Below are 21,876 nucleotides of genomic sequence, written 5' to 3' on the forward strand. Positions count from 1 at the left end.
GCAAAAAACTGGTTAGTGAAATTGATGGAATTTGACTTCTCAATAGAGTACAGAAAAGGGCAAGACAATGTTGTAGTTGATGCCTTTTCTAGACTGGATAATGGGGAATGCAAAAGCCTTAAGTCACATCTGCTAACTAGAATAAAACAATCTTAGACTACCGATTCAAATTTACAGAAATTAATTTCAGAGGTGTAGAAAAATGTGAGTACCCATAAGCATATACTTGACAGCATGATGAATTGAGGAGAAAAGGAAGATTGGTGGTAGGAAACGACTTCCTGTTGAGGACAAAAATTCTGTAGTGGTTGTATGCTTAAGCTAGTGGGGGACATTTGGGAGTTAATGCAACTATAAAAAGAATTAAATCAGTGGTTTAAGAGGATGAATGATTGAAATCGAGGAGAGTGAAGGAGCATCGAATTAGAATAATTTACTGGATGGAATTTCTTTAGAATTTGAGAAGTTATAGGAGAAGAGTGAACATGTTGCAGTAATAAAGTATTAAAGTTTTTCAAAATAAAAAATAAGAGATGGACTTAATTAAAAAAATAATAAAAACACTTTACTGAGATTTATTAGAAAAACTGTTTGATGTTTACTGGAATTTAAAAAACCTCTACTTGATTATCTTACTAGAGGTTATTATAACCTCTACTAATAAACCCCTCTTAAAACTTTCATATCTTCTGAAAATATAATTTTACTTCAGCTAAGCACTTTAATCAATAAAAGATATATGGAATTTAATGTAGAGTGATTGTGGGTGTGTGTCATTGGGCACTTCGAGATTACGTATAAAAAATATTAATCTTTGCAGCACTAACCTGGTTTTTTTAAATATAATTATCTTTTCTCCAACTCTTTTTGGTTCTTAAAACAAAAGTTAAATGTGTTATGGTATTTCAACATTGTCTTCATCAACACTTTTGGTACAAAATTTTTATAAAGTGTTTTTTTATTTATAATAAATAAAATAAAGTGTCCCCACCCTTTTTAAAAAAAGGGTGCCGAATAAAAAATTATAAGATTTTTTTATCATGACATTTCTTTATTAGACTCAGAGATGAGATGATAAGTGCATAAACAACTGTAATTTTAATATCCTTAACATTATTGCGTTACATTTGAAGTGTTGACTCCAATTCCTTTGAAGGACTTCTGTTCTTCGTCATCATCATCTTCTTCAATCCTTTTTTGTTTTGTTTTATGAGAACTTGTAATTCGTGAAGTAATTTTAAATTTTGAAACGAAATATATAGTTTTTCTATCCACAAATGTCTTATCAGATCTTAGATCTTTGAAGAGTTTACTTCAATTCCTTTGATGGAGTTCACTTCTTCGTCGTCATCATCTTCATCCTTCTCAAAGTCAGGACCCCAGTTCATATACGATGTGTTCATCAACTCTTGGGGAGAAGAAATCTGTAGAAAGTTGGTTTCTCATCTACATTCTCTCCTTTTACAAGCTCAAGTCAAAACTTTGATTAAGGAGGAGAATCTGCAGGAGGGAATAGATCTGGAAGAACACATGCGAGCAATAGCAGCCTCTAAGATTGCAATAATCGTTTTCTCCAAGTCATACACTGAATCTACCTGCTGCCTTCTTCAGCTTGAAAACATCATTGAATGCCACGAAACATTTGGTCAAATAATTCTTCCCATATTTTACGAGATTGACCCATTGGACGTACGTGATCAGAAGGATGATTTGGGAAAAGCGTTGGAAGAAGCTGCACACAAAAGCTATTCAGGAGAGCAACTGGAGCATGCATTGTCCAGGTGGAGCCGTGCACTCACCACAGCTGCAGGTATCAGTGGTTGGGATGTCAGAGATTTCAGGTAAACAGATGAATCCTTCGTACTTTCTTCTGTTTGAGATTGAATGAAGCATATGCTAAGGTTTTAGTAATACATTACCCTTCATCTTCAAGGCATGATGCTGAACTTGTGGAGAAAGTTGTTTTCCGCGTTCTTGAATTGCTGGACTATAAAGACTTGTCTATTACCCAATTTCCTGTTGGATTAGACTCCCGGATGGAAATGGTGATTGGAGGTATTGAAAATCATTGCAGGAAAGTGTGTATGATAGGGATATGGGGAATGGGAGGATCAGGTAAAACTACCATAGCCAAAGCCATCTATAATCGAATTTATCGTCAATTTATTGGTAAGAGTTTTATTGAAAATATTAGAGAAGTTTGGGATCGAGTAGATAAAAGGCATGTTGATTTGCAAGAAAATTTTCTTTATGGTATCCTAAAACCCAAGCTCGAGGTGGAAAGCGTTGGGATGGGAAGTACTATGTTCGAGAATGGACTTTCTCGAAAAAAGTTGCTGATTGTGCTTCATGATGTGATTGAGTTTGGCCAATTAGAAAACCTATGCGGAAATCGTGAATGGTTCGGTCAAGGAACTCTGATAATCATTACAACTAGAGATGTTTATCTACTGAACCGACTCAAAGTTGATTATGTTTATCAAATGGATCATATGAATGAAAATGAGTCTCTTGAGCTTTTTAGTTGGCATGCCTTTAGAGAAGCGAAACCAAGAAAAGACTTCAATGAACTTGCAAGAAACATAGTTGCTCACTGTGGAGGACTACCATTAGTTCTTGAGGTCCTTGGTTCCATTTTATGTAATAAGACAATAAAAGAGTGGGAAAGTCTATCGTTAAAAGCAGAAGTAATTCCCACTAATAAAATTCAAGAGAACTTGAGATTAAGTTTTGACGGTTTATACAATGTCACGGAACAGGATTTATTTCTTGATATATGTTGTTTCTTTATTGGTAAAGAGAGAGGTTATGTGACAGAGATACTAAACGGGTGTGGACTATATGCTGATATTGGAATAACGGTTCTCATAGAACGTGGTCTTATAAAATTTGAAAGGAACAACAAACTTTCAATGCATCCTTTGTTACGAGACATGGGAAGAGAAATTATTCATCAGAGTTGGCCAAATGAACCGGGGAAAAGAAGTCGATTATGGTTTCAGAATGATGTAGAACATGTACTGGAAGAGAATACTGTAAGAACATTCTTTATATTATTTTGAAACTTATTTTCAAAGTGTTTTCATTTTCAAGTTCAATGCATCTGTTGTTACCTTGTTAGACTCAGCATTCAGTTTCAATGATCAAAAGAAATTGAGAGATTTCTCAATTGTATCTCTTCGCTATATTCATCACAGGGGACAGAAGCTATCCAGGGACTGTCCCTGAAACTGCATTCAACCAGCAGAGATAGCTTCAAAGCTCATGCTTTCAAGAAAATGAAGAGATTAAGACTGCTACAACTGGATTATGTACAACTTATTGGAGATTATGGATACTTTTCTAAACAATTGAGATGGATTTCTTGGCAAGGGTTTCCTTCCAAGTACATACCAAATAACTTTCATATGGAAAATGTAATTGCAATTAATTTAAAACATAGTCATCTTCAACTCGTCTGGAAACAACCCCAGGTATTTATTACATGCTTTTTTTCTTTTAAAACTCACATGTTAATTAAAATAGATATAGTATAATTGGTTCAGGTTATAACTATTGCATTCTTCTATTTTCTTCTCTAATATTTTCCAAAATTACTATCTTTGTAGGTTTTAAAGTGGCTAAAATTCCTTAATCTTAGTCACTCCAAGTTTTTGAGAGAAACACCTGACTTTTCAGGACTACCAAGTCTTGAAAAGCTCATTCTAAAAGATTGCCCAAGTTTGTGCAAGGTACACCAATCCATTGGAGATCTCCAGAATCTAGTACTGATAAATTTGAAAGACTGCACAAGTCTAAGCAATCTGCCCATAGAGGTATATAAGTTGAAATCTTTAAGAACTTTAATCCTCTCTGGTTGTTTCAAGATTAATAGTACTTCATTTTGAAGATTCTAATTCACTGTGGTGGGTATTTGTGAGTGGTTATTGGCTTTTGGAGGCAGTGAAGGTTACTTGGTGAAGTGAATTCTGTTTTTTTTTTCTCATGGTTTCCTGTTTGTGTTTTTTTTTTACGTTTTCTTCTTGTATATCTATTGACTTTTGGGCCTTCCAGTTCTGTATCTTGGGCTAAAGCTCAACCTATTGTATTGTGTAATTTATATATAACGTGCACCATACAATGTAATAACACACATAGCAGTTTTATTTTTCAGAAACAATATCATCTTTGAAGGATTAAGGCACTGCCTTCAAAACAACCACAACAACATGGAGGATTTTAGAAAATAAAATTGCTACAAAGGCCAATTTGAAAAGATGTAGGATAATTATGAGTAATAGTATATGTGGGGAAGAAGATGAGACAACATGTAATATGTAGAGTGGTTTGGCTAGTACGGGGTGGTATGTTATTAATACGTGTTGTGAAATATAAAGGGCAATGGTTTATTGGATTATGCAGGAAACAAGAATTATGGTAAGTTATACAGTTTATTGGATCATAGCATGATGCTTTTTTAGTTTTCATGGGCTTGCAAGCATAAGGTATAGGTTTTCTATGATTATCTTTTTGTTTTTAATCGTTTTTTTTTTTTAATAGGATTGAAATCTTCAAATAGTCCATATTTATTAATTTTTTTTGTCATAAAAAAAATTATATACAAAACATAAAAGCCTAAACTAATTGTCAATAAAAAGTACACATGGGTAATTTTTTAACTATTAGCGGTAATTGTCTACATGGTTAATTTTTTGAATTTTTTAAAGATTATATTTAGACATATCAAATGAATATTAATTTATAAGAATTAATTTTAAAAGAATTCATAACAAATTAAAATAATTTGTAAGATCATGACTATATTTGAAAATAATTAGTTGAAAATTTAAAATTTAAAACAATTAGGTGACTTTACGCAACAGAAAACAATAATGAAACTTATAAATGTAAATTGAAAAAAAAAACATGAAATATTTTAAAATTAGACATAAAAAAATATAATCATTGTAAATAACGAGAAATGAAATCAAACTTTGTTTAATTTAGTCTTTAAGGGATGAGGCTACGGTGCTTCTTATGTTGAAAAATACGAGAATTTCTGAATGCAATATTATATGCTAAAAAGGCAAAAGAATGGACAAAAGTAAAAACTACAAAGCAAATACAATAAACAGTTCAAGTAAAGCCAAGGAAGCAAGAACTGAGAAACAGGTAAAATGAGTATGAATCTCATAACTACGAGCTATACTCAATGAAAAACAAGGAAAGGATCAGAAAAGATAAATTGCAATGAAGGACACAAGGATTAAACAGCAGCTGTCTTTATATCATAATGCAATGTCTTATTTTAAGAGGATTCCTATTGAAATATTATATGCTAAAAGGGAAAATAATTGACAAAAGTAAAATCCAGAAAAAAAAAAATACAATAAACAGCTCAAGCAAAGCCAAGGAAGCACCACTGAGGACTGAGAAACAGGGTAAAATAAACATGATTCAAAAAAGAACATAAATGACATACCAGAAAAGTCACATTACAATTTTCTTTATGAATCTAATGACGGAATTTTTCCTTGGCTCACCATATATCAGATAGACAGCTGTGTTCTTAATCACCAAATCGTGACCAAAATTCACAAAAATCTCCACCTTGTCACCTGATCCTAAACTTGACAATATGTCATGCCAATCTTCATCATTAAAGGAAATTACTGTGCCATGATTGTGTATCTGGCATGTGCACTTCGTGTAATTAACAATTAAGACAGTACTAAGTTCAGGTTCAATGATTTCGGAGGTTGATAAATAAACAACACACAAAACCATTCCCTTCACGACACGATGTTGTGGCACAGTGAAAGAAACACAATGTCCATCACCCATATGGGCCAACCAATAAGGATCATTGTCACCTGGGAGAGAAACATCACATGACTCACTGCTTCCAAATACCTGTATCATGTCATAAACAAGGGCATGTTTGGTGAAACAAAAATGCTATACGTGATTAAAACAAATCTTGTTAATAGTTTTGTTGTGTATACATCCCCATCTTTTCTTTAGTGATTTAGAATGCATTTCTGTTTTTGTCTTAGTTTATATTTCTAGGATCAATGGGAATAAAGAAATCATGAAGCTAGTAAAGCAAGAAAGTGGAAATCAATTTGGTAGTACTTAGTATAAGCATAATGACTTGTTAGTTGATAACTAAAATCAGATACTTTTAGATGAAGTCGTGGTGCTAAAAGTTCAGTATTGGAGGTTCAACTAGATACTTCAAAAGGATTATTTTATGTTCTCAGAAATAACAGCTAAAATGATGGTTAAGGTAATAAACAAAGGGAAAGGTAGAGAAGAACCTTAGGTATGATATCGCTTACAGTATTGAAGAATTCTTTGTATCTTCCAACACCAGTCAGAAAAGACTTGAGATGACTCTTTGAAATTGCTGATTCTGTAATATTTCCACCATATTCGACCACTATAGTTTTTACTTGCTCAGATAGATGAAACTCCGTGTCACATTCCACCAGAACACTTCGAAGATTCGCAAGGCTGCTAAGAAATGGTGCAATATCATCCCTACTATTATCCTCCATTTCTATAAAGGAATTAATATAAGATAGAGGATTCATTGTTGGCGACATCTTAGACCGAATGATAGAAGGAAAAAGATTATGTGACGATCCCTCAAATCCACGTAGGGATATATATCCAATACTTTTTGGGCTTACAATTGTAAAAGGCAATTGTTTCATAGTTGTATTTTCAGCAATTATAGTTAAGAAGGATTTCATTTGCACGATATCTTTTTCCATTAAGTCAATCTTCGAACAACCAGATAGAATCAGAGTTTTTAAACATTTCAGCTTATATATCTCTTCAGGGAGATTGCTTAGACTTGTACAGTCCTTCAAATTTAGCAGTATAAGATTGCAGAGATATCCAATAGATTGGTGTACCTCGCGCAATCTCGGACAATCTTTGAGAATGAGTTGTTCAAGACTTGGTAGTCCGGAAAAGTCAGGGGTTTCTATCAAGTAATTGGAGTGACTAAGATTAAGAACTTTTAGCCACGTCAAAACCTTCAAGAAGATAATTTTTGGTAATATATTAGAGAAGAAAACGAGAAAACGAAATAATCATAAGTGGAAACAAGTAATAATTTTTAAGAGAATGGCACGTGATAAAAACCTGGGGTTCTTTCCAAACGAATCGAAGAAGACTGTGTTTTACATCAATGGCTATTGCATCATGCAGATAAAAGTCGTTAGGCAGGTATTCTGAAGAAAACCCTCGCAAACTGATCCATCTCAGTTTCTTAAAATGGTACTCAGAATCTCGTTTCAGCAGTCTTGATGGGTCTATTACCTCTAAAGGATAGCGTCCGAAGAAATCTATTCCGGTAGGCAATCTCTGAATGACTTTTGTGCCATTAGATGAAAAGAGCTAAGAAAAAGGAATATATTGCACATGAGAAAGCAACAACTTCCAAACGAAGTTTTAAAACCATAGATAAACGATGTTCTTACCGCATTCTCTGACAGTGCATATTCTGCATCCGTATCAAACCACAGTTGACTGTTCTTCCCAGTTTCCTTTCTTGAAATTTGACGAATAATGTCTCTTCCCATTTCTCGTAGCAACGGATGCATTCCTAATTTGTTGTTCTTATTAACTTGTATGAGACTACGCTCTATCAGAACTCTTATTCCACTGTCAGGGTCTATTCCACAGCCATTTAAGATCTTCCTAACATAGGCTCTGCCCTTACCAACAAAGGAACAACATACATCAAGGAATAAATCTTTTTCCATTTGATTGCATAAACCCTCGAAGCTTATTTTCAATATCTGATCAAATTTAAGCTTAGGAATTTTCTTTAATTTTAAGAGTACTCTATTCCATTCTTCTTTAGTCCTTTCATATAAATAACTTCCAATGACTTCAAGAGCAAGAGGTAGTCCTCCACAATAAGCAACTACTCTTTCTGCAAGGAAATGATAATCTTGTTTTGGTTTTGCTTCTCTAAATGCGTGCCAACTAAGAAGCTCAAGGGACTCGTTTCTGTTCATTGGAATCATCCGAAAAACAGAATCAGCTTGATATATCCTTGGTAGGTTTTCTGGTCTTGTTGTAATGATTATTACACTTCCTCTTCTGAACCAATGACGGCATTCCCATAGTAATGTCGCATCAAACTTAGGCACATCGTCAAGTACAATGAGCACCCTTTTCCCAGAAAGTTTTTCCCGAATCATACTTCTTCCCATCTCAAAGCTATCTATCTCTACCTTTGTATTTAGGACATCTGAAAGGAGTTGTTCTAGTAAACGAAGATCCCCTCTTATTCCGCTAACTTGTCCAATATCTTCAATGAAACTTTTGTTCGTGAATGTACCATGAATTTGATGGTAAATGGCTTTAGCAAGGGTGGTCTTACCAGATCCTCCTTGTCCACATATCGCTATCCTACAAACTTCCGTGGATTTATATTTGATAGTTCGAATCAGATCCTCCATGTGCGATTGTAATCCAACTGGAAATTTAGTAACAGACAAGACTGGTAAACTAAGAACGGTCTTAACAATGTTGTCCACTAGTTCAGCATCACTCCTTCAAGGTCAATAACAATTATAGAACAAGTCATGTATTACCAAAATTGAAGTACACGCTTAGTAAGTGAGTGATTTACCTGTAATTGCTCTCATCCCATCCAAAGAAATTTGCAGCTTTGGTGAGTGCGTGGCTCCACCTGGACATGCCATGCTCCAGTTGTTGTCCTGAGAATGCTTGCTCTGCAGTTGCTTTGAAGGCTTTTCCAAAATCACCCATCTGAAGACGTACATCAGATGGCTGGATTTCGTAATAAACGGGCAGAACATGTCGGCGATAAGTTTGGTGCCATTTGATGATTTGTTGAAGCTGATGAAGACACCAAGTAGATTGAGAATAGGATTTGGTGAAAACAACAATTGCTACACGAGAGAGATTGAGAATAGGTTGTTGGATGTGAAGAGGGTTGTCTGCATTAGGGTGGTTAAGGAAAGTGGTGAAGCCAACAGCAGAGAGAACAGAATCGAGATGAGAAACAAATTTCCTTTGGATGTCTTCTCCATTAAAGTTGATAAGCACATCGTACATCCGTGGCAGATTTGATGATGAAGATGACGATTCCATAGAAGAAATTGATGAGGTCAACTGTTAGAAGAAGAGAAAGCAATAATGCAACACAGTCAAAAAGACTCAAAACCATTCAAATTAGCCCAACATTAATACATTTATTTTTCATAGTCGTTGAAGCTCGTGAATTGCAGCACCCATTTTACTCTAGAAAAATAATATATTTACAACTTATTCTATTATACAACCTTCAATTAAAAAAAAAATTACTTTCATTATTTTATAAAAAACTAAAATTTTAAACAGAAAAAAAAAATTATATACTAGAAAAGGCTCTCAATATATTAATATTATTTACTTTAGCCATTTAAGAAAATAGACCAACACCCACTATGAACCAAAAAAAAGTATTACACTATTTTTTCTAATTATATTCTCCTTTTTCCTAAATTTACCTATTAACTTTACTTTTTATTTTAAAAAGCATTATGTTATCTCTCTTTTTACGTTAGGCACGTATCTCTTTAAATTTTAAAAGAATAAAAAATAATACATTTTCTTTCCACATATATTTAAAGAGGCCACTGTAATAATGTAAAAAATAGAAAGTATAAATACAATTTAGATAAACGTCACTACACCTGAATTTATTTTTTAAATAAATAAAATAAAAGAATTGGACGTCAGTTTACTAAAATTTAAGAAGTTTATTATCAATTACTAAAAATACAAATGAGGTGAGTGTAATTGATTTTATTAAGAAGACAAAGTAAATGTAATTTTCCCTTTTATTTGAAATATAAAATTATATGGTATTTTTTTTTTTTATCAACAATGAATAAATTAATAAAAAAAAGATACTTTAAGGTATCCAACCGGTATATAAAGTCTCTTAGTTACTCTTCTTTATGGCTTAAACAAAACCCCGATATGCGGCTTAACTTACTTCATTACAACCCCAAACAGTGTACACTTAACTACATCCACACAACACCTATTCTACAAGCATGTACCAGCCACTTGGAGCAGCAACCATAGGGTGCGCCAAACATCTTAGAAAAGTTTGGAGAAAAAGTGGCCTCAACCAAACCAGATAGGAAAAACAGCAATCACCCAATTAAGTTATGCAGCAACAATTAACTTGGCCTACAGCTTTGCTAGCACTAAATTCTGCTGTGTAGATCAGCAGGTCAATACCACCAATTGACTTGCTCATGGCCACTTACCCTTGCATGCAGCAACCTTCAACATCGAGCCTGCTAGTTCCTTCAGCTTATGCATCAAAGAGAAATCATCTGTGTGTACGGAGGATGGCAAGGTTAGAAACCTTCTTTCAACCACCTATACACTATGCCAATAGTTACCACACTTCAGCTGCTACATGACAAATACCCTGCAACCTTGACTCCATTAGGCACCCAATCTGCATGAATAATACACCTGCAGTCCACACCTACACCTAACTTCCACACGTACACATGAATAACATTATTCCAATATCATTATGTTAGAATTATTAAACAAATATATTTTTATTGAAAAGTTAGAGGTTGCAGGGTAGGGTTTGAAAATGGTTCTCTAGTTTCTATTCTGCAAGTGCAACCAAGCAATTATTGTACTTTTACGCACAATGGCGGAAGTGAAGTGTTTTTTCACAAATTTTCCTCATGAGTACGCGAAGAGGGACATGTGGAAGATTTTTCAAAGGTGGGGAAGGGTTGCCGACGTCTTTATCTCAAGAAGACTCAACTCCGGAAACGGGCGTTTCGGGTTTGTGAGTTTTCAAGGGGTGGTGGATGCACACGCTTTAGAGAGGAGGCTTGATGCTATTTGGATTGGGATGTGGAAGTTGTGGGTAAATCTACCTATGTTTAGCAGGAAGGAAACACTCAAACCTGAGGTGGGTGGCATAAGGAAGCATGAACAGGTAAGGAAGACTTGGAGGCAGAAGAATCAACAAAGAACATTTGCTCAGGTGGTTAGGGACGGAGATGAGTCTGCCTCTAAGAAGGTCGAGAACGCGAGCATGGATTGCTTCCAAGTTGCAGTAGAGTCTACAAAGTGGTTGGAGGAGTGTTTTGTAGGGAGACTTATTGAGTTAAAAAATGTGATGTCCATTAAGGAAAGTTTTATGTTGTGTGGATTTAATTCAGTGAAGTTGAGGTCCTTAGGGGAGAAGTTTGTGTTGTTATCCTCTGATGAAGTGGGAGTGTTAGAGAAGATAGTTGTTGGAAACAAAGACTTGTTAGATGGAATTTTCGAGTCTCTCGTCCCCTGGGATGCTAGTTTTGTGGTTGATGAAAAATTCGTTTGGGTCCGATGTAGGGGTGTCCCACTGGCACTTTGGAGTTGCCAGTGTTTCGAATCTATTGGGTCTCTTGTTGGTTCGTTAGTAGAGATTGACAACGCCACGATAACAAGGGAGGTGGTTGAGTTTGCTCGGTTGCGTGTCAGAATCCCGATAGGAAGTGTGGCAAAGTTGGTAAAGCAAGTGCAGATTAATGGCAAGTTATGCAACGTATCCTTTGAAGAAGAGTTACAGGTTCCGGTTGCCATGCAGAGGCTCCTTGATCGTCAATGGGGAGTGGTTTGTGAGGAAGAATCCGAAGCAAGCTTAGTTGAATTCGAAGGAGTTGGTTCTGTCAATTCTCTAGACTCGGAGCTTGGTGAAGGATTTGAACCAAAAGAAGGAGAGGAGGAAACGGTTCAGTATCCTGTGGAGGTGAATGGAAGCTTGCTAGATGGTGAAGGTGGCGCATGCAAATACAATCATTGCGGAAAGGGTCAGTCTATGCTAGGTGGAGTAAGTGTTATGTGTAATTCTAAGTGCAATATTAATTTTGGGGTAAATCTGTCCAACTTGGGTTATGATTTTTCCCACTTTGGTAACCCCACAGTTTCTTCAAAAAAGGTAGAGCAGAGTAATAAAGTTAGTGGGGCCCAGTCAGATGGTTGTGCAGAAAAGAATATTGGTCTTAATGACACATTAATTTCTCAGGAGAAGGAATGGTTTGATGACCTAATTTGTGTTGTGCCTATTCTGGCCCAAGAAAGAAACGCGTCTAGGGTTGGGACTGAGTCAGCGGTGGCGGCGGCTGCCACGTGCGTTGTCGCAGGGGAGCTTGCAAGCGTAGAGGCGATGCGGTCTGCGGTGGTTGGCGGTAAGGAGGTGTCGCGACCTATAGTGGTTGGCGGCGAAGAGGTGTCGCGGCCTGCACTGGTTGGTGGCGGTTCTGGTGGATGCTCCGCCTGTCTAAACGGAAGGTTATCACCGTCCGATAGGGGCGTTCGCGGAGCGGCGCTTTCCAGCAGTGGAGTTCTTTATGTGGACTTGAGTGCGGCGGCAAGTGGCAGTCTTGTGTCCACGCCGTCGTCGGCAATTGGAGCCAATTCCATCGACGAAGTCAGAAGATTGGGATGGAGCGGAGACGTAGGAGGTTGTGAGGGTGCGAGTCTGGTGAATGGGAGGGAAGATGAAGTAGGTCACCAGTTTAGTAGTGCGGTGGCGGACGGTCAGAGGAGTTTAAATGGAAGTGAAAACAAGGTCTTGAATCCTTTTTATTCAATCAATGGTGCGACCCGTCAAGTGGATGGAAGTTTTGTAAGTCGCGAGTTCAACCGTGTCCCTTTGGTCAGTTTTGGAGGAACAGGCTCACAACCTCGAGCTTTGTTGGACATCAATGTTAGTCGTGAGTCCTATGTTCCTCTCAGCCGAAGCATCGACAGTGCTGTCCAATATGGATCTAGGCTTAATCGGTTGAAAAACGATAACTTTGAAGCTGCTAGAATGTGGAGCATAGGAAAGGAACTCGGGTTCTCCTTTATTGGTGACGAGGAAATTATTATTAGCAAGTTAAAACCTTTGGAAAACTGAGACAGCAGTATGCAGGAAGTTGTTGAGAAGGAGAGCAGTGTTTCAGATGATGAAGGTTGTTAGTCTGAATATAAGAGGGATAGGAGGGGGTATTAAATGAAAATATATTAAAGATCTGATCAGCAAAGAACAGGCAGATATGTTATGCTTACAGGAGACTAAATGCGACAAGGTTAGTAAGGAGTTGGTTTTTCATTTGTGGGGATCTAATGATATTGGGTGGATTGAAGTTGGTGCTAGAAATAATGCAGGAGGGATCATAACTATGTGGAGAAACAACCAATTCCAACTCGTCAATTTTGTCAGAGGTAACAATTTCTCTGCTGTAGAAGGGGTGTGGAAGGGTGGTGGAGGGGTTCAGGTTGTTATAGTTAACGTTTATAGTCCAAGCTTGTTGAGGGAAAAGAAGGTTCTTTGGGAAGACATCGGTGAGCTTAGACGACGCCAGAACAATAGGGTGTGGTGCGTGATTGGAGACTTTAATTCTGTTAGGAGACAAGAAGAGAGAAGGAGTTTATTCTCCACGTCTGATTACAGCAGAGATATCAGAGGGTTTAATGACTTTATTGAAAATTCTGAGCTTGTGGATGTACCGATGGTAGGGAGAAAGTTTACTTGGTACAAGCCAAATGGGTCAGTTAAAAGTAGAATTGATAAGGTCTTGGTGTCCAGGGAATGGCTGGATGTGTGGCCGGATTGTAAACAATTTGTTTTAAGCAGAATTGTTTCTGATCATTGCGCCTTAGTGCTTAAGGTCTCAAAAGTGGATTGGGGTCCGAAACCGTTCAGAAGTTTGGATGCGTGGCAGAGTGACGGGAGGTTTAAAGATTTTGTCAAGAGCAAGTGGCATGGTTACGAGGTACATGGGGGAGGCATGTTTGTGTTTAAAGAAAAATTGAAAAAGCTGAAGGCTGATTTAAAAATATGGAATAGGGAGGTCTTTGGTTATGTGAACCTTGAAGGGGATAAGCTGGTCAAGAAAGTTCAAGAGCTGGATGAAAGAGATGATGAAAGTGATCTAGACGAGCAGGGTAGGGAGGAGAGGCGGGTGTTGCTGGTCATCAGTGGTTGCAACATGGGGATCTCAATACAAGCTTTTTTCATTCGGTTATTAAGTGGAGGAGGGCGAGAAATGGCTTAAATGGAGTTTTTGTGGATGGCCTGTGGTGTGATAATACAGAGGTGGTAAAGGATAAGGTTAGGAATTTTTTTAAATCTCGGTTTGATGAAGTTGAGGGGGTTCCTATAAGGTTGGATAATGTTGCTTTCAGTTCAGTTTCTGGGGAGGAAAATAGAATGCTGGTAGAAGATATTTCTGAAAAAGAAGTTAAATTTGCAATTTGGAGTTGTGAAAGCTCGAAGAGTCCCGGTCCTGACGGGTTTAACTTTGGTTTTTTAAAGTTCTGTTGGGAGATCTTTAGAGAGGATGTTCTGAAGGCAGTGAATGAGTTTGCAGATAGAGGAAGTTGGCCCAGGGGGTCAAACGTGTCTTTCATCTGTTTGGTTCCCAAGATGGACATCCGCAGCAGCTAAGCGACTTCAGACCTATTTCTTTGGTAGGTTGTTTATACAAAATAGTCTCGAAGGTTTTGTCTCTCCGGTTGAAGAAGGTGATGAGTAAGTTAATTGGTCCCAAGCAATTAGCTTTCTTGGAAGGAAGGGGCATATTGGATAGTGTCCTTGTGGCAAATGAGGTTTTAGAGGAGGTGAAGCGAAGGAAGAAGAGTTGTGTTTATTTTAAAGTTGATTACGAGAAGGCCTATGACTCTGTAAGCTAGGAGTTCTTATTCTACATGCTTGGAAGGCTAGGCTTCTGCGAAAAATGGATCAGATGGATTAAATCTTGTTTGGTTTCTTCCTCTGTGTCGGTGCTTGTAAATGGGAGTCCAGAATTTTGTCCAAAGAGGGGTCTTCGTCAAGGTGACCCTCTTGCGCCTTTCTTGTTTCTCATTGTGGCAGAAGGATTGGCAGGTGTTGTAAGGATAGCTATAGAGAAGAATTTGGTGGAAAGTCTGGAGGTTGGGGCACAAAAGGTTAAGGTGAACATGCTTCAATATGCGGATGATACTCTGTTTTTATGTGAAGCGAATTTTAAATCGGTCTGCAATCTGAAGGTTATTCTGCACTGTTTTGAATTAGCCTCTGGTTTGAAGGTTAATTTCTCAAAAAGTAGAATTGGAGGGGTGGGGGTTGATCATACTGTGATTCAGTAGTATGCTGCAATCCTTAATTGTGAAGTGATGAAAACTCCCTTCAAATATCTGGGGTTGATCGTTTGGGGGAGTCACAAGCGAATCTCGTTTTGGGATGGTGTATTAGAAAGAGTTAAGAGCAGGTTGGGTAGATGGAAAGGCAGATTTCTCTCGTTGGCAGGGAGAGTGTGTCTTATTAAGTCGGTGCTTTCTGCCATTACGTTGTTTTATTTATCCATGTACAAACTGCCTGTTGCTGTGTTAAAGGAGTTTGAAAAGGTACAGAGAAGGTTTTTGTGGGGATGGGGAGACGAAGGAAGGAAAGTAGCGTGGGTCTCGTGGAGAAAGGTGTGTGAGTGCCTAGAGAAGCTGGTGGTCTTGAAATTTTGAATTTAAGGTTTTTCAATGCAGCATTGCTGGGAAAGTGGATTTGGCGTATGGAGACTGAGAATGATGGTCTGTGGAAAGAAATTCTTGAATCTAAATACGGAGGCTGGAGAAATTTACAAGAACAAAGAAGTAATGCTAAGGATTCCAGTTGGTGGAGAGACTTGAAGGGGGTTTGGGGGATGGAGGATTGGGGTAAATCCTTTGAGAATTGTTGCAAGTGGAGAGTGGGAGACGGGAAGGATATTTTGTTTTGGAAAGATGTTTGGGTGGGCAACGAAGATTTGAAAAGTAAATTCCGAAGATTGTTCTCTTTGTGTGGTAATAAAGAAGGTAGTTTACAGTCTTGTGGGGAGTAGGTTAATGATAGATGGGAGTGGAAGTTTATTTGGAGGAGAGGTCTGTTTGATCGGGAAATATATGCCAGGAAGTCCATCTGTTACAAGAAGTGCATGGAAAGACCCCTATCTTGATTCTGCAGATAGTCGAGTTTGGAAGGCTGGTAAGGATAGTGGTTTCTCGGTAAAATTTGCCTATGCTCTTTTAAGAGGCCCTGTTGAGGGAAAAAGTGTGTTTGTCTTCTTCTGGAAGACTCCTGCTTTGCCCTCAGCACAGATTATCACTTGGAGGGTGTTGATTAATTCGATTGCCACAAAAGCTAACTTGGAGAGGCGTGAGATTTTGGTGGATACCAATCTATGTAGTTTTTGCAGGATGGCTGTGGAGTCGACAAATCACATGTTTTTTTATTGCAGGATTGCTTGGTTAGTCTGGAATCAGTGCTATACATGTTTAGGGATTGCGTCGGTTGGCCATGTTGTCCCAACAACTCACTTCTTGTATTTTATTTTGCTAAATGCTCCTGTCCAAGTTAATGTAGTTTGGAATTGTGTTTGGATTGCTGTACCTAGTAAATTATGGAAGCATATTTTTCAAGGAGGGGGTGATCGATCCTTCGAAAGTGTTCACTTTGGCACAATTAAATGTTTGGTCTTGGGTAACTTCTAAAACTGTTTCTGCTAGTTTTACTTACTCTGAGTGGCGTATTGATCCTAGGGATTGTATGTTTTCAATAAAGTGAGCTTTTATAAGAGTTACTCCTTCAATTGGGTTGTTTGTTGTTCTAAGCTTCTGTTGTTCTTTTTGCCCCTTGATATGGTTGCAAAGAGATTGTATTGGGTTTGGTTTTGAGTTTGTACGGGTTAGATTTGAATTTGTACGGGTTAGTTTTGAATTTGTACGGGTTAGTCTTGAAAGTGTACGGGCTGTACGGGGTTTTAGTGGTAGATTTGTTTGTCTCTCTATTTGTTGGTTTGGGAGACCAGAGAAATTGTCTCATATTTTTTTATGTATCTATAAGGGTTGAACCACCCCTTAAGTGGTTCCTGTTATTCAATCCTTTTTGCTGATAAAAAAAAATATATTTTTATTGAAAATAAGTTGGAATTATCTTAAATGCATGACAAGTTATTTAGGTTAGTTTGTTAATATATTTAATTTTCTATTTTAAATTATTGGGCTTTGCTTGTTTGACCCAACTTTCCTTTTCTGTTTCAGCTAGGTCTTAATATTTTTCTTATATATACACCATGTATTTTACTCAATAATATACAAGTGAATAAAAGTTTCTTTTATATTTATTTTTCTCTACAATTAGGGTTCATCAAAACCTCTCTTTCTTCATTACGATTACGTGTGATTACGTACGCTACATTAAAGCATCACATCAGACAAGGAATATTCATCTTCATTTACTGTAATATGGTATCAGAGCTCATCGAATGAAGAGTTCTGTTGCGCTTCTCTCTGATTTTTATTTCCCTCTTTGCTGTTCTTGGTTATTTTTTATTTTTTTTGTTCTCTTTCAAAATCTTGATTGGTTTTAAAATCTTTTAGGCAATGTTTAATGAAAACCCTAGTCTTCATAGTCTTAATAGTAGTCACACTATTACATGCAATTTTTGTGGTAAATATGGTCATACTGAGGCTTTTTGTTTTCGCAAAGTGGGTTTTCCTTTTGTTAATGTTAAAACCTCGAAGTTTTCTTTTACATGAAAAGTCTGCACTTTTTGTAATCGTCTTCGCCACACTGTCGACACCTGTTATAAAAAGCATGGGTTCCCTCCTGGCTACAAATTCACCAATTGGACATCCCAAGCCAATAATATGATTACTACTGACACTTTTTCTAAACTTTTTCCTAAAGAACAGGATGTAAAGGGGATTCAACTTACATCACAATAGTGTCAATTCCTTACCAACATTTTGCGTCAGCAAAACCTTGAGGATCCTGCCCCTCACACTCAAATTAAAGTCGGCACCATCTCTACGGATGAAATCCTTAATACTGAGCATTCTTCAATAGGTAAGTTTCTCTCTTCATTATCTTCTATAAAAGAATCTTGAATTATTGATTTTGGTGTCACTGATCATGTTTGTCACAATTTGAACGTTTTTACTACTTATACTAAAATTAAACTTGTCTTAATTAGTCTTCCAAATGGCCAAACTGTTTATGCCACATATTCTGGTTTAGTACGTTTTTATGATAAGTTTCATTTGTGTGATGTGTTATACGTGCCTCATTTTCAATTAAACTTAATATCTGTTTCTAAACTCACACACCAACTTAAATGCACTTTAACTTTCACTTCAACCCACTGCATTATACAAGACAATCTCACCCAAGAGAGGATTGGTACAGTTAAAGCCACCGCTGGCTTGTACCTTGTCACTACCTTGCCTGCTTCTAGTCGTTCTAAACCGCATTGTTTTGCTCATTTTATTAATTGTAATATCACAGACAAAACACTATGGCATTATAGACTAAGACACCCTTCACATGAAAGATTACATGTCTAAGCAAACAATACTATTTTATTACTGTTGATACTCATCATGTATGTGACACTTGTAGTCGTGCAAAACAGAGAAAACTTCCTTTCACTTTAAGTAATATTGTTACCTCTGCTATTTTTGATCTTGTACACTTTGATATTTGGGGACCATGCTCCATAATTTCTATGCAAGGTTTTCGTTATTTCTTGACTATTGTTGATGATTACTCGCGTTATACTTGGGTTATTCTGCTGCATAACAAATTTGAAGTGCGTCAGCACATCATTAACTTCACTGTTTTCGTTCAAAATCATTTCAAAACTAATATCAAAACGATTCGTACTAACAATGATGTTGAGTTTGCTATGTCAAATTTTTATGCTTCAAAAGGTAATTATACATCAAAAATCTTGTGTTGAAACACCACAACAAAATGACATTGTAGAACTAAACATCAACACATACTAAATGTAACCCGGACTTTACTTTTTCAAGCAAATCTTCCTCCTATTTTTTGGGAATTTGCTGTAAATTATGTTGTTTTCTTAATAAATGTTATTCCTACTCCATTACTTAATAACATCACTCCTCATGAAAAGTTGTTTGGAAAACCATATGACATTTCATTTCTAAAAGTGTTTGGTTGTCTCTGTTATGCTAGTGCCATTACTGCACATATGAAAAAATTAGATGATAGATCTATCAAAGGTATTTTTCTTGGCTTCCCGCAAAATACAAAGGGTTATATTATCTTAAATTTAAATTTTCATAGCATAGAGATATCAAGACATGTAATCTTTCATGAAAACCACTTTCCATATAAATTGGACAATGGCTTGCCTAAGGACCCTAACACTTTATCTCTCCCTATTTCTAATGCATATAATTCTGCTTTTGATTTTTTTTTCTGATACTGCATCTCCTGTCGAGCAATGTGCCTCTACTCCTGCACCCAATACTGTCCCTCCACCAACCTCATTATCCTATGATCTTCCAACAAATAGTGCCTCTGCTCCTGCATCCAACATTACACCTCCATCAGAATTATCATCGCCTGCATCTTCAGGAAGCATCTCACCCCAATTTTCAAGAAGATCAGCTCGTCCTCACCAAGAACCTGCCTATCTTGCAGATTTCCACACTGCAACCAACATTGTAAGTAGTAGATATCCTATTCATAATTACTTGTCTTACAATTCCTTATCTTCCAATTTTAGAAATGTTATTTCCTCTATCAATTCTCATCCTGAACCTCAAACATATAACGAAGCCTCCAAACATGCTTCTTGGAAATCTGCCATGCAAGATGAGCTTCAAGCTCTTGCTGCTAACAATACTTGGCAACTTACCCCTCTCCCTTCAGGAAAGAAAACAATTGGTTGTAAATGGGTATATAAAATAAAATACCATTCAGATGGCACTATTGAGCGCCACAAAGCTAGAGTTGTTGCCAAAGGGTTCACCCAACTTGAAGGACTTGATTTCTTAGACACTTCTGCACCTGTTGCTAAACTCACAACCCTTCGCCTTCTCCTTGTTGTTGCCACTACCAAAAATTGGATTTTAAAACAACTTGATGTCAATAATGCCTTTTTTCATGGTGATCTCCATGAAGAGGTATACATGAGCCCCCCACCTGGCCTCTCTCTTCCTCCTCCCTAGCATGTTTGCAAGCTTCAACGGTCTTTGTATGGCCTTCGTCAAGCTGGTCGCCAATGGTACGCCAAACTTTCTACTTTTCTTTTATCAAATAATTACTCTATTTCTGTTGCTGATCACTCTCTTTTTCTTAAATATAATAATAATAAACTCACTGTTATTCTTGTTTATGTTGATGACTTGGTCTTAACTGGTGATGACACGGAGGAAATCAATACAATTACTGCATCCCTTCACCATCACTTCAAGATAAAAAATTTAGGTAATCTCACTTACTTTTTGGGACTGGAAATTGCTCGCAACAGTACTGGTCTTCATTTAAGTCAACGCAAGTATACTTTTGATCTCCTTCAAGAAACTGGCATGCTTGACTCTGCACCTGTGGCCACTCCTATGACTCACACCTCCCGTCTCTCTTCCGACCAAGGCTCACCTCTCGATGCTGATGCCACTTCCCAATACAGAAGACTCCTTGGACGTCTAATTTACTTAACCAACACGCGACCAGGCATCGCCTTCGCTGTCCACAATTTAAGCCAATTCATATCTGCACCCACAACTCATCATCAGCAAGCTGTCTCACGTCTTTTGCGTTACCTCAAGGGCACCCCTGGTGAAGGACTATATTTTTCTGACACTAGTTCACTTCACCTCTGTGGTTTTAGTGACTCTGACTGGGCAACATGTCCTACCACACACAAATCTATCACTGGATATTCCATCTACTTAGGAGACTCCCTAATATCATGGAAATCAAAGAAGCAGCCAACTATATCTCGCAGCTCCTTTGAAGTCGAGTATAGAGCCCTTGCTACCACCACATGTGAGTTACAATGGTTGTCTGACCTCCTTCAAGATTTACATCTTTCTCTCTCCCAGTCTGCAACCCTATACTATGACAACAACTCTGCCCTTCAAATAGCTTCCAATCAAGTTTTTCATGAACGAACCAAGCACATCGAAATTGATTGCCACCTAGTTCGTGAAAAACTTAACTCTGGTCTCCTCAAACTACTGCCCATTACTTCTGCAATGCAAGTTACTGACATATTCACCAAGCCCCTTGCTTCCGCACAATTCTCTACTCTCAAATCCAAGTTGGGCCTGAAAAATATCTACTCCCCAGCTTGAGGGGGGTGTTAATATATTTAATTTTCTATTTTAAATTATTGGGCTTTGTTTGTTTGACCCAACTTTCTTTTTCTGTTTCAGCTAGGTCTTAATCTTTTTCTTATATATACACCATGTATTTTACTCTCTAATATACAAGTGAATAAAAGTTTCTTTTATATTTATTTTTCTCTACAATTAGGGTTCATCAAAACCTCTCTTTCTTCATTACGATTACGTGCGGTTACGTACGCTACATTAAAGCATCACATCAGACAAGGAATATTCATCTTCATTTACTGTAATAAGAGTTGTCGAGTTTATAGTTGAAAACTAAATAATAATTTAACTGCAGAAAACTCTCAGACACTCAAGTTCATAAGAGTTATGAATGAAAGCAAAATAATAATAAAATATTAAATTGAACTAAAAATATTTCCCAAAGTGATGTGTAAACTTTAAACCCTAAACTAGATAACTTATCTCAATCATTCTTATTGTTCTGAGTGGATATTATTATAGTCAATGAGGATGAATATTCATGGTCTGATGTGGTACATCAAATGGAGCACATGTAATCGCACGTAATCGCAATGAAGAAAGGGAGGTTCTGATGAACCCTAATTGCAAATGAAAAATAGACAATGACTTAAGCATAAAAGAGAGATAATAAAATACAAAAGAAATTATTATTTACTTCTGTATTAGAGAGTAAAATACATGGTGTATATATAAGAAAAAAGACTAAGACCT

At 37.0% G+C, this 21,876-nt stretch overlaps 3 protein-coding genes across 7 annotated transcripts; 2 read left to right on the forward strand and 1 right to left on the reverse strand.

The window, feature by feature from the left end:
• Positions 1 to 1,056: 1,056 nt before the first annotated feature.
• LOC137818834 (disease resistance protein RUN1-like) lies at positions 1,057 to 4,441 on the forward strand. Of its 3 annotated transcripts, none has more exons than XM_068622460.1 (5): positions 1,081 to 1,841; positions 1,934 to 3,035; positions 3,198 to 3,473; positions 3,609 to 3,815; positions 4,141 to 4,441. In XM_068622460.1, exons 1-5 carry the CDS (start codon positions 1,327 to 1,329, stop codon positions 4,177 to 4,179), a joined length of 2,139 nt encoding a protein of 712 aa, XP_068478561.1. In that variant the 5' UTR covers positions 1,081 to 1,326; the 3' UTR covers positions 4,180 to 4,441. The 3 variants fall into 3 exon arrangements, with proteins under 3 accessions (XP_068478560.1, XP_068478561.1, XP_068478562.1); XM_068622461.1 differs by having other exon boundaries at positions 1,083 to 1,841; positions 4,154 to 4,441; XM_068622459.1 differs by lacking the exon at positions 4,141 to 4,441 and having other exon boundaries at positions 1,057 to 1,841; positions 3,609 to 4,130.
• Positions 4,442 to 5,421: 980 nt separating this feature from the next.
• LOC137818836 (disease resistance protein RUN1-like) lies at positions 5,422 to 9,199 on the reverse strand. 3 transcript variants are annotated; one of them, XM_068622463.1, is made up of 5 exons: positions 8,636 to 9,199; positions 7,473 to 8,556; positions 7,135 to 7,389; positions 6,321 to 7,025; positions 5,422 to 5,892 (listed from the first exon to the last, which is right to left on the reverse strand). In XM_068622463.1, the coding sequence occupies exons 1-5, from the start codon at positions 9,118 to 9,120 to the stop codon at positions 5,470 to 5,472; spliced, it is 2,952 nt and encodes a 983-aa protein (XP_068478564.1). In that variant the 5' UTR covers positions 9,121 to 9,199; the 3' UTR covers positions 5,422 to 5,469. The 3 variants fall into 3 exon arrangements, with proteins under 3 accessions (XP_068478564.1, XP_068478563.1, XP_068478565.1); XM_068622462.1 differs by having other exon boundaries at positions 6,300 to 7,025; XM_068622464.1 differs by having other exon boundaries at positions 6,300 to 7,025; positions 7,473 to 8,479; positions 8,636 to 9,172.
• Positions 9,200 to 13,076: 3,877 nt separating this feature from the next.
• LOC137819214 (uncharacterized) lies at positions 13,077 to 15,150 on the forward strand. Its single transcript, XM_068622994.1, has 3 exons — positions 13,077 to 13,968; positions 14,118 to 14,402; positions 14,747 to 15,150. The coding sequence occupies exons 1-3, from the start codon at positions 13,077 to 13,079 to the stop codon at positions 15,148 to 15,150; spliced, it is 1,581 nt and encodes a 526-aa protein (XP_068479095.1).
• The last annotated feature ends 6,726 nt before the right edge of the window (positions 15,151 to 21,876 follow it).

The sequence above is a fragment of the Phaseolus vulgaris genome, chromosome 10 (genome assembly GCF_000499845.2).
Source record: "Phaseolus vulgaris cultivar G19833 chromosome 10, P. vulgaris v2.0, whole genome shotgun sequence".
NCBI classification, from domain to species: domain Eukaryota; kingdom Viridiplantae; phylum Streptophyta; class Magnoliopsida; order Fabales; family Fabaceae; genus Phaseolus; species Phaseolus vulgaris.

Excerpts from the sequence above, each read along its gene's own strand:
- LOC137818834 (XM_068622459.1), top strand. The coding sequence starts at position 1,327 with ATGGAGTTCACTTCTTCGTCGTCATCATCTTCATCCTTCTCAAAGTCA. Across the intron at positions 1,842-1,933 it reads TGGGATGTCAGAGATTTCAG|GCATGATGCTGAACTTGTGG; the intron begins GTAAACAGATGA and ends TTCATCTTCAAG. Across the intron at positions 3,036-3,197 it reads ATGTACTGGAAGAGAATACT|GGGACAGAAGCTATCCAGGG; the intron begins GTAAGAACATTC and ends TATTCATCACAG.
- LOC137818836 (XM_068622462.1), bottom strand. The coding sequence starts at position 9,120 with ATGGAATCGTCATCTTCATCATCAAATCTGCCACGGATGTACGATGTG. Across the intron at positions 8,557-8,635 it reads TGGGATGAGAGCAATTACAG|GAGTGATGCTGAACTAGTGG; the intron begins GTAAATCACTCA and ends TTGACCTTGAAG. Across the intron at positions 7,390-7,472 it reads ATGCACTGTCAGAGAATGCG|CTCTTTTCATCTAATGGCAC; the intron begins GTAAGAACATCG and ends CCTTTTTCTTAG.
- LOC137819214 (XM_068622994.1), top strand. The coding sequence starts at position 13,077 with ATGTTATGCTTACAGGAGACTAAATGCGACAAGGTTAGTAAGGAGTTG. Across the intron at positions 13,969-14,117 it reads AAGTGATCTAGACGAGCAGG|AGGTGGTAAAGGATAAGGTT; the intron begins GTAGGGAGGAGA and ends GTGATAATACAG. Across the intron at positions 14,403-14,746 it reads TGAGTTTGCAGATAGAGGAA|GCTTCTGCGAAAAATGGATC; the intron begins GTTGGCCCAGGG and ends TTGGAAGGCTAG.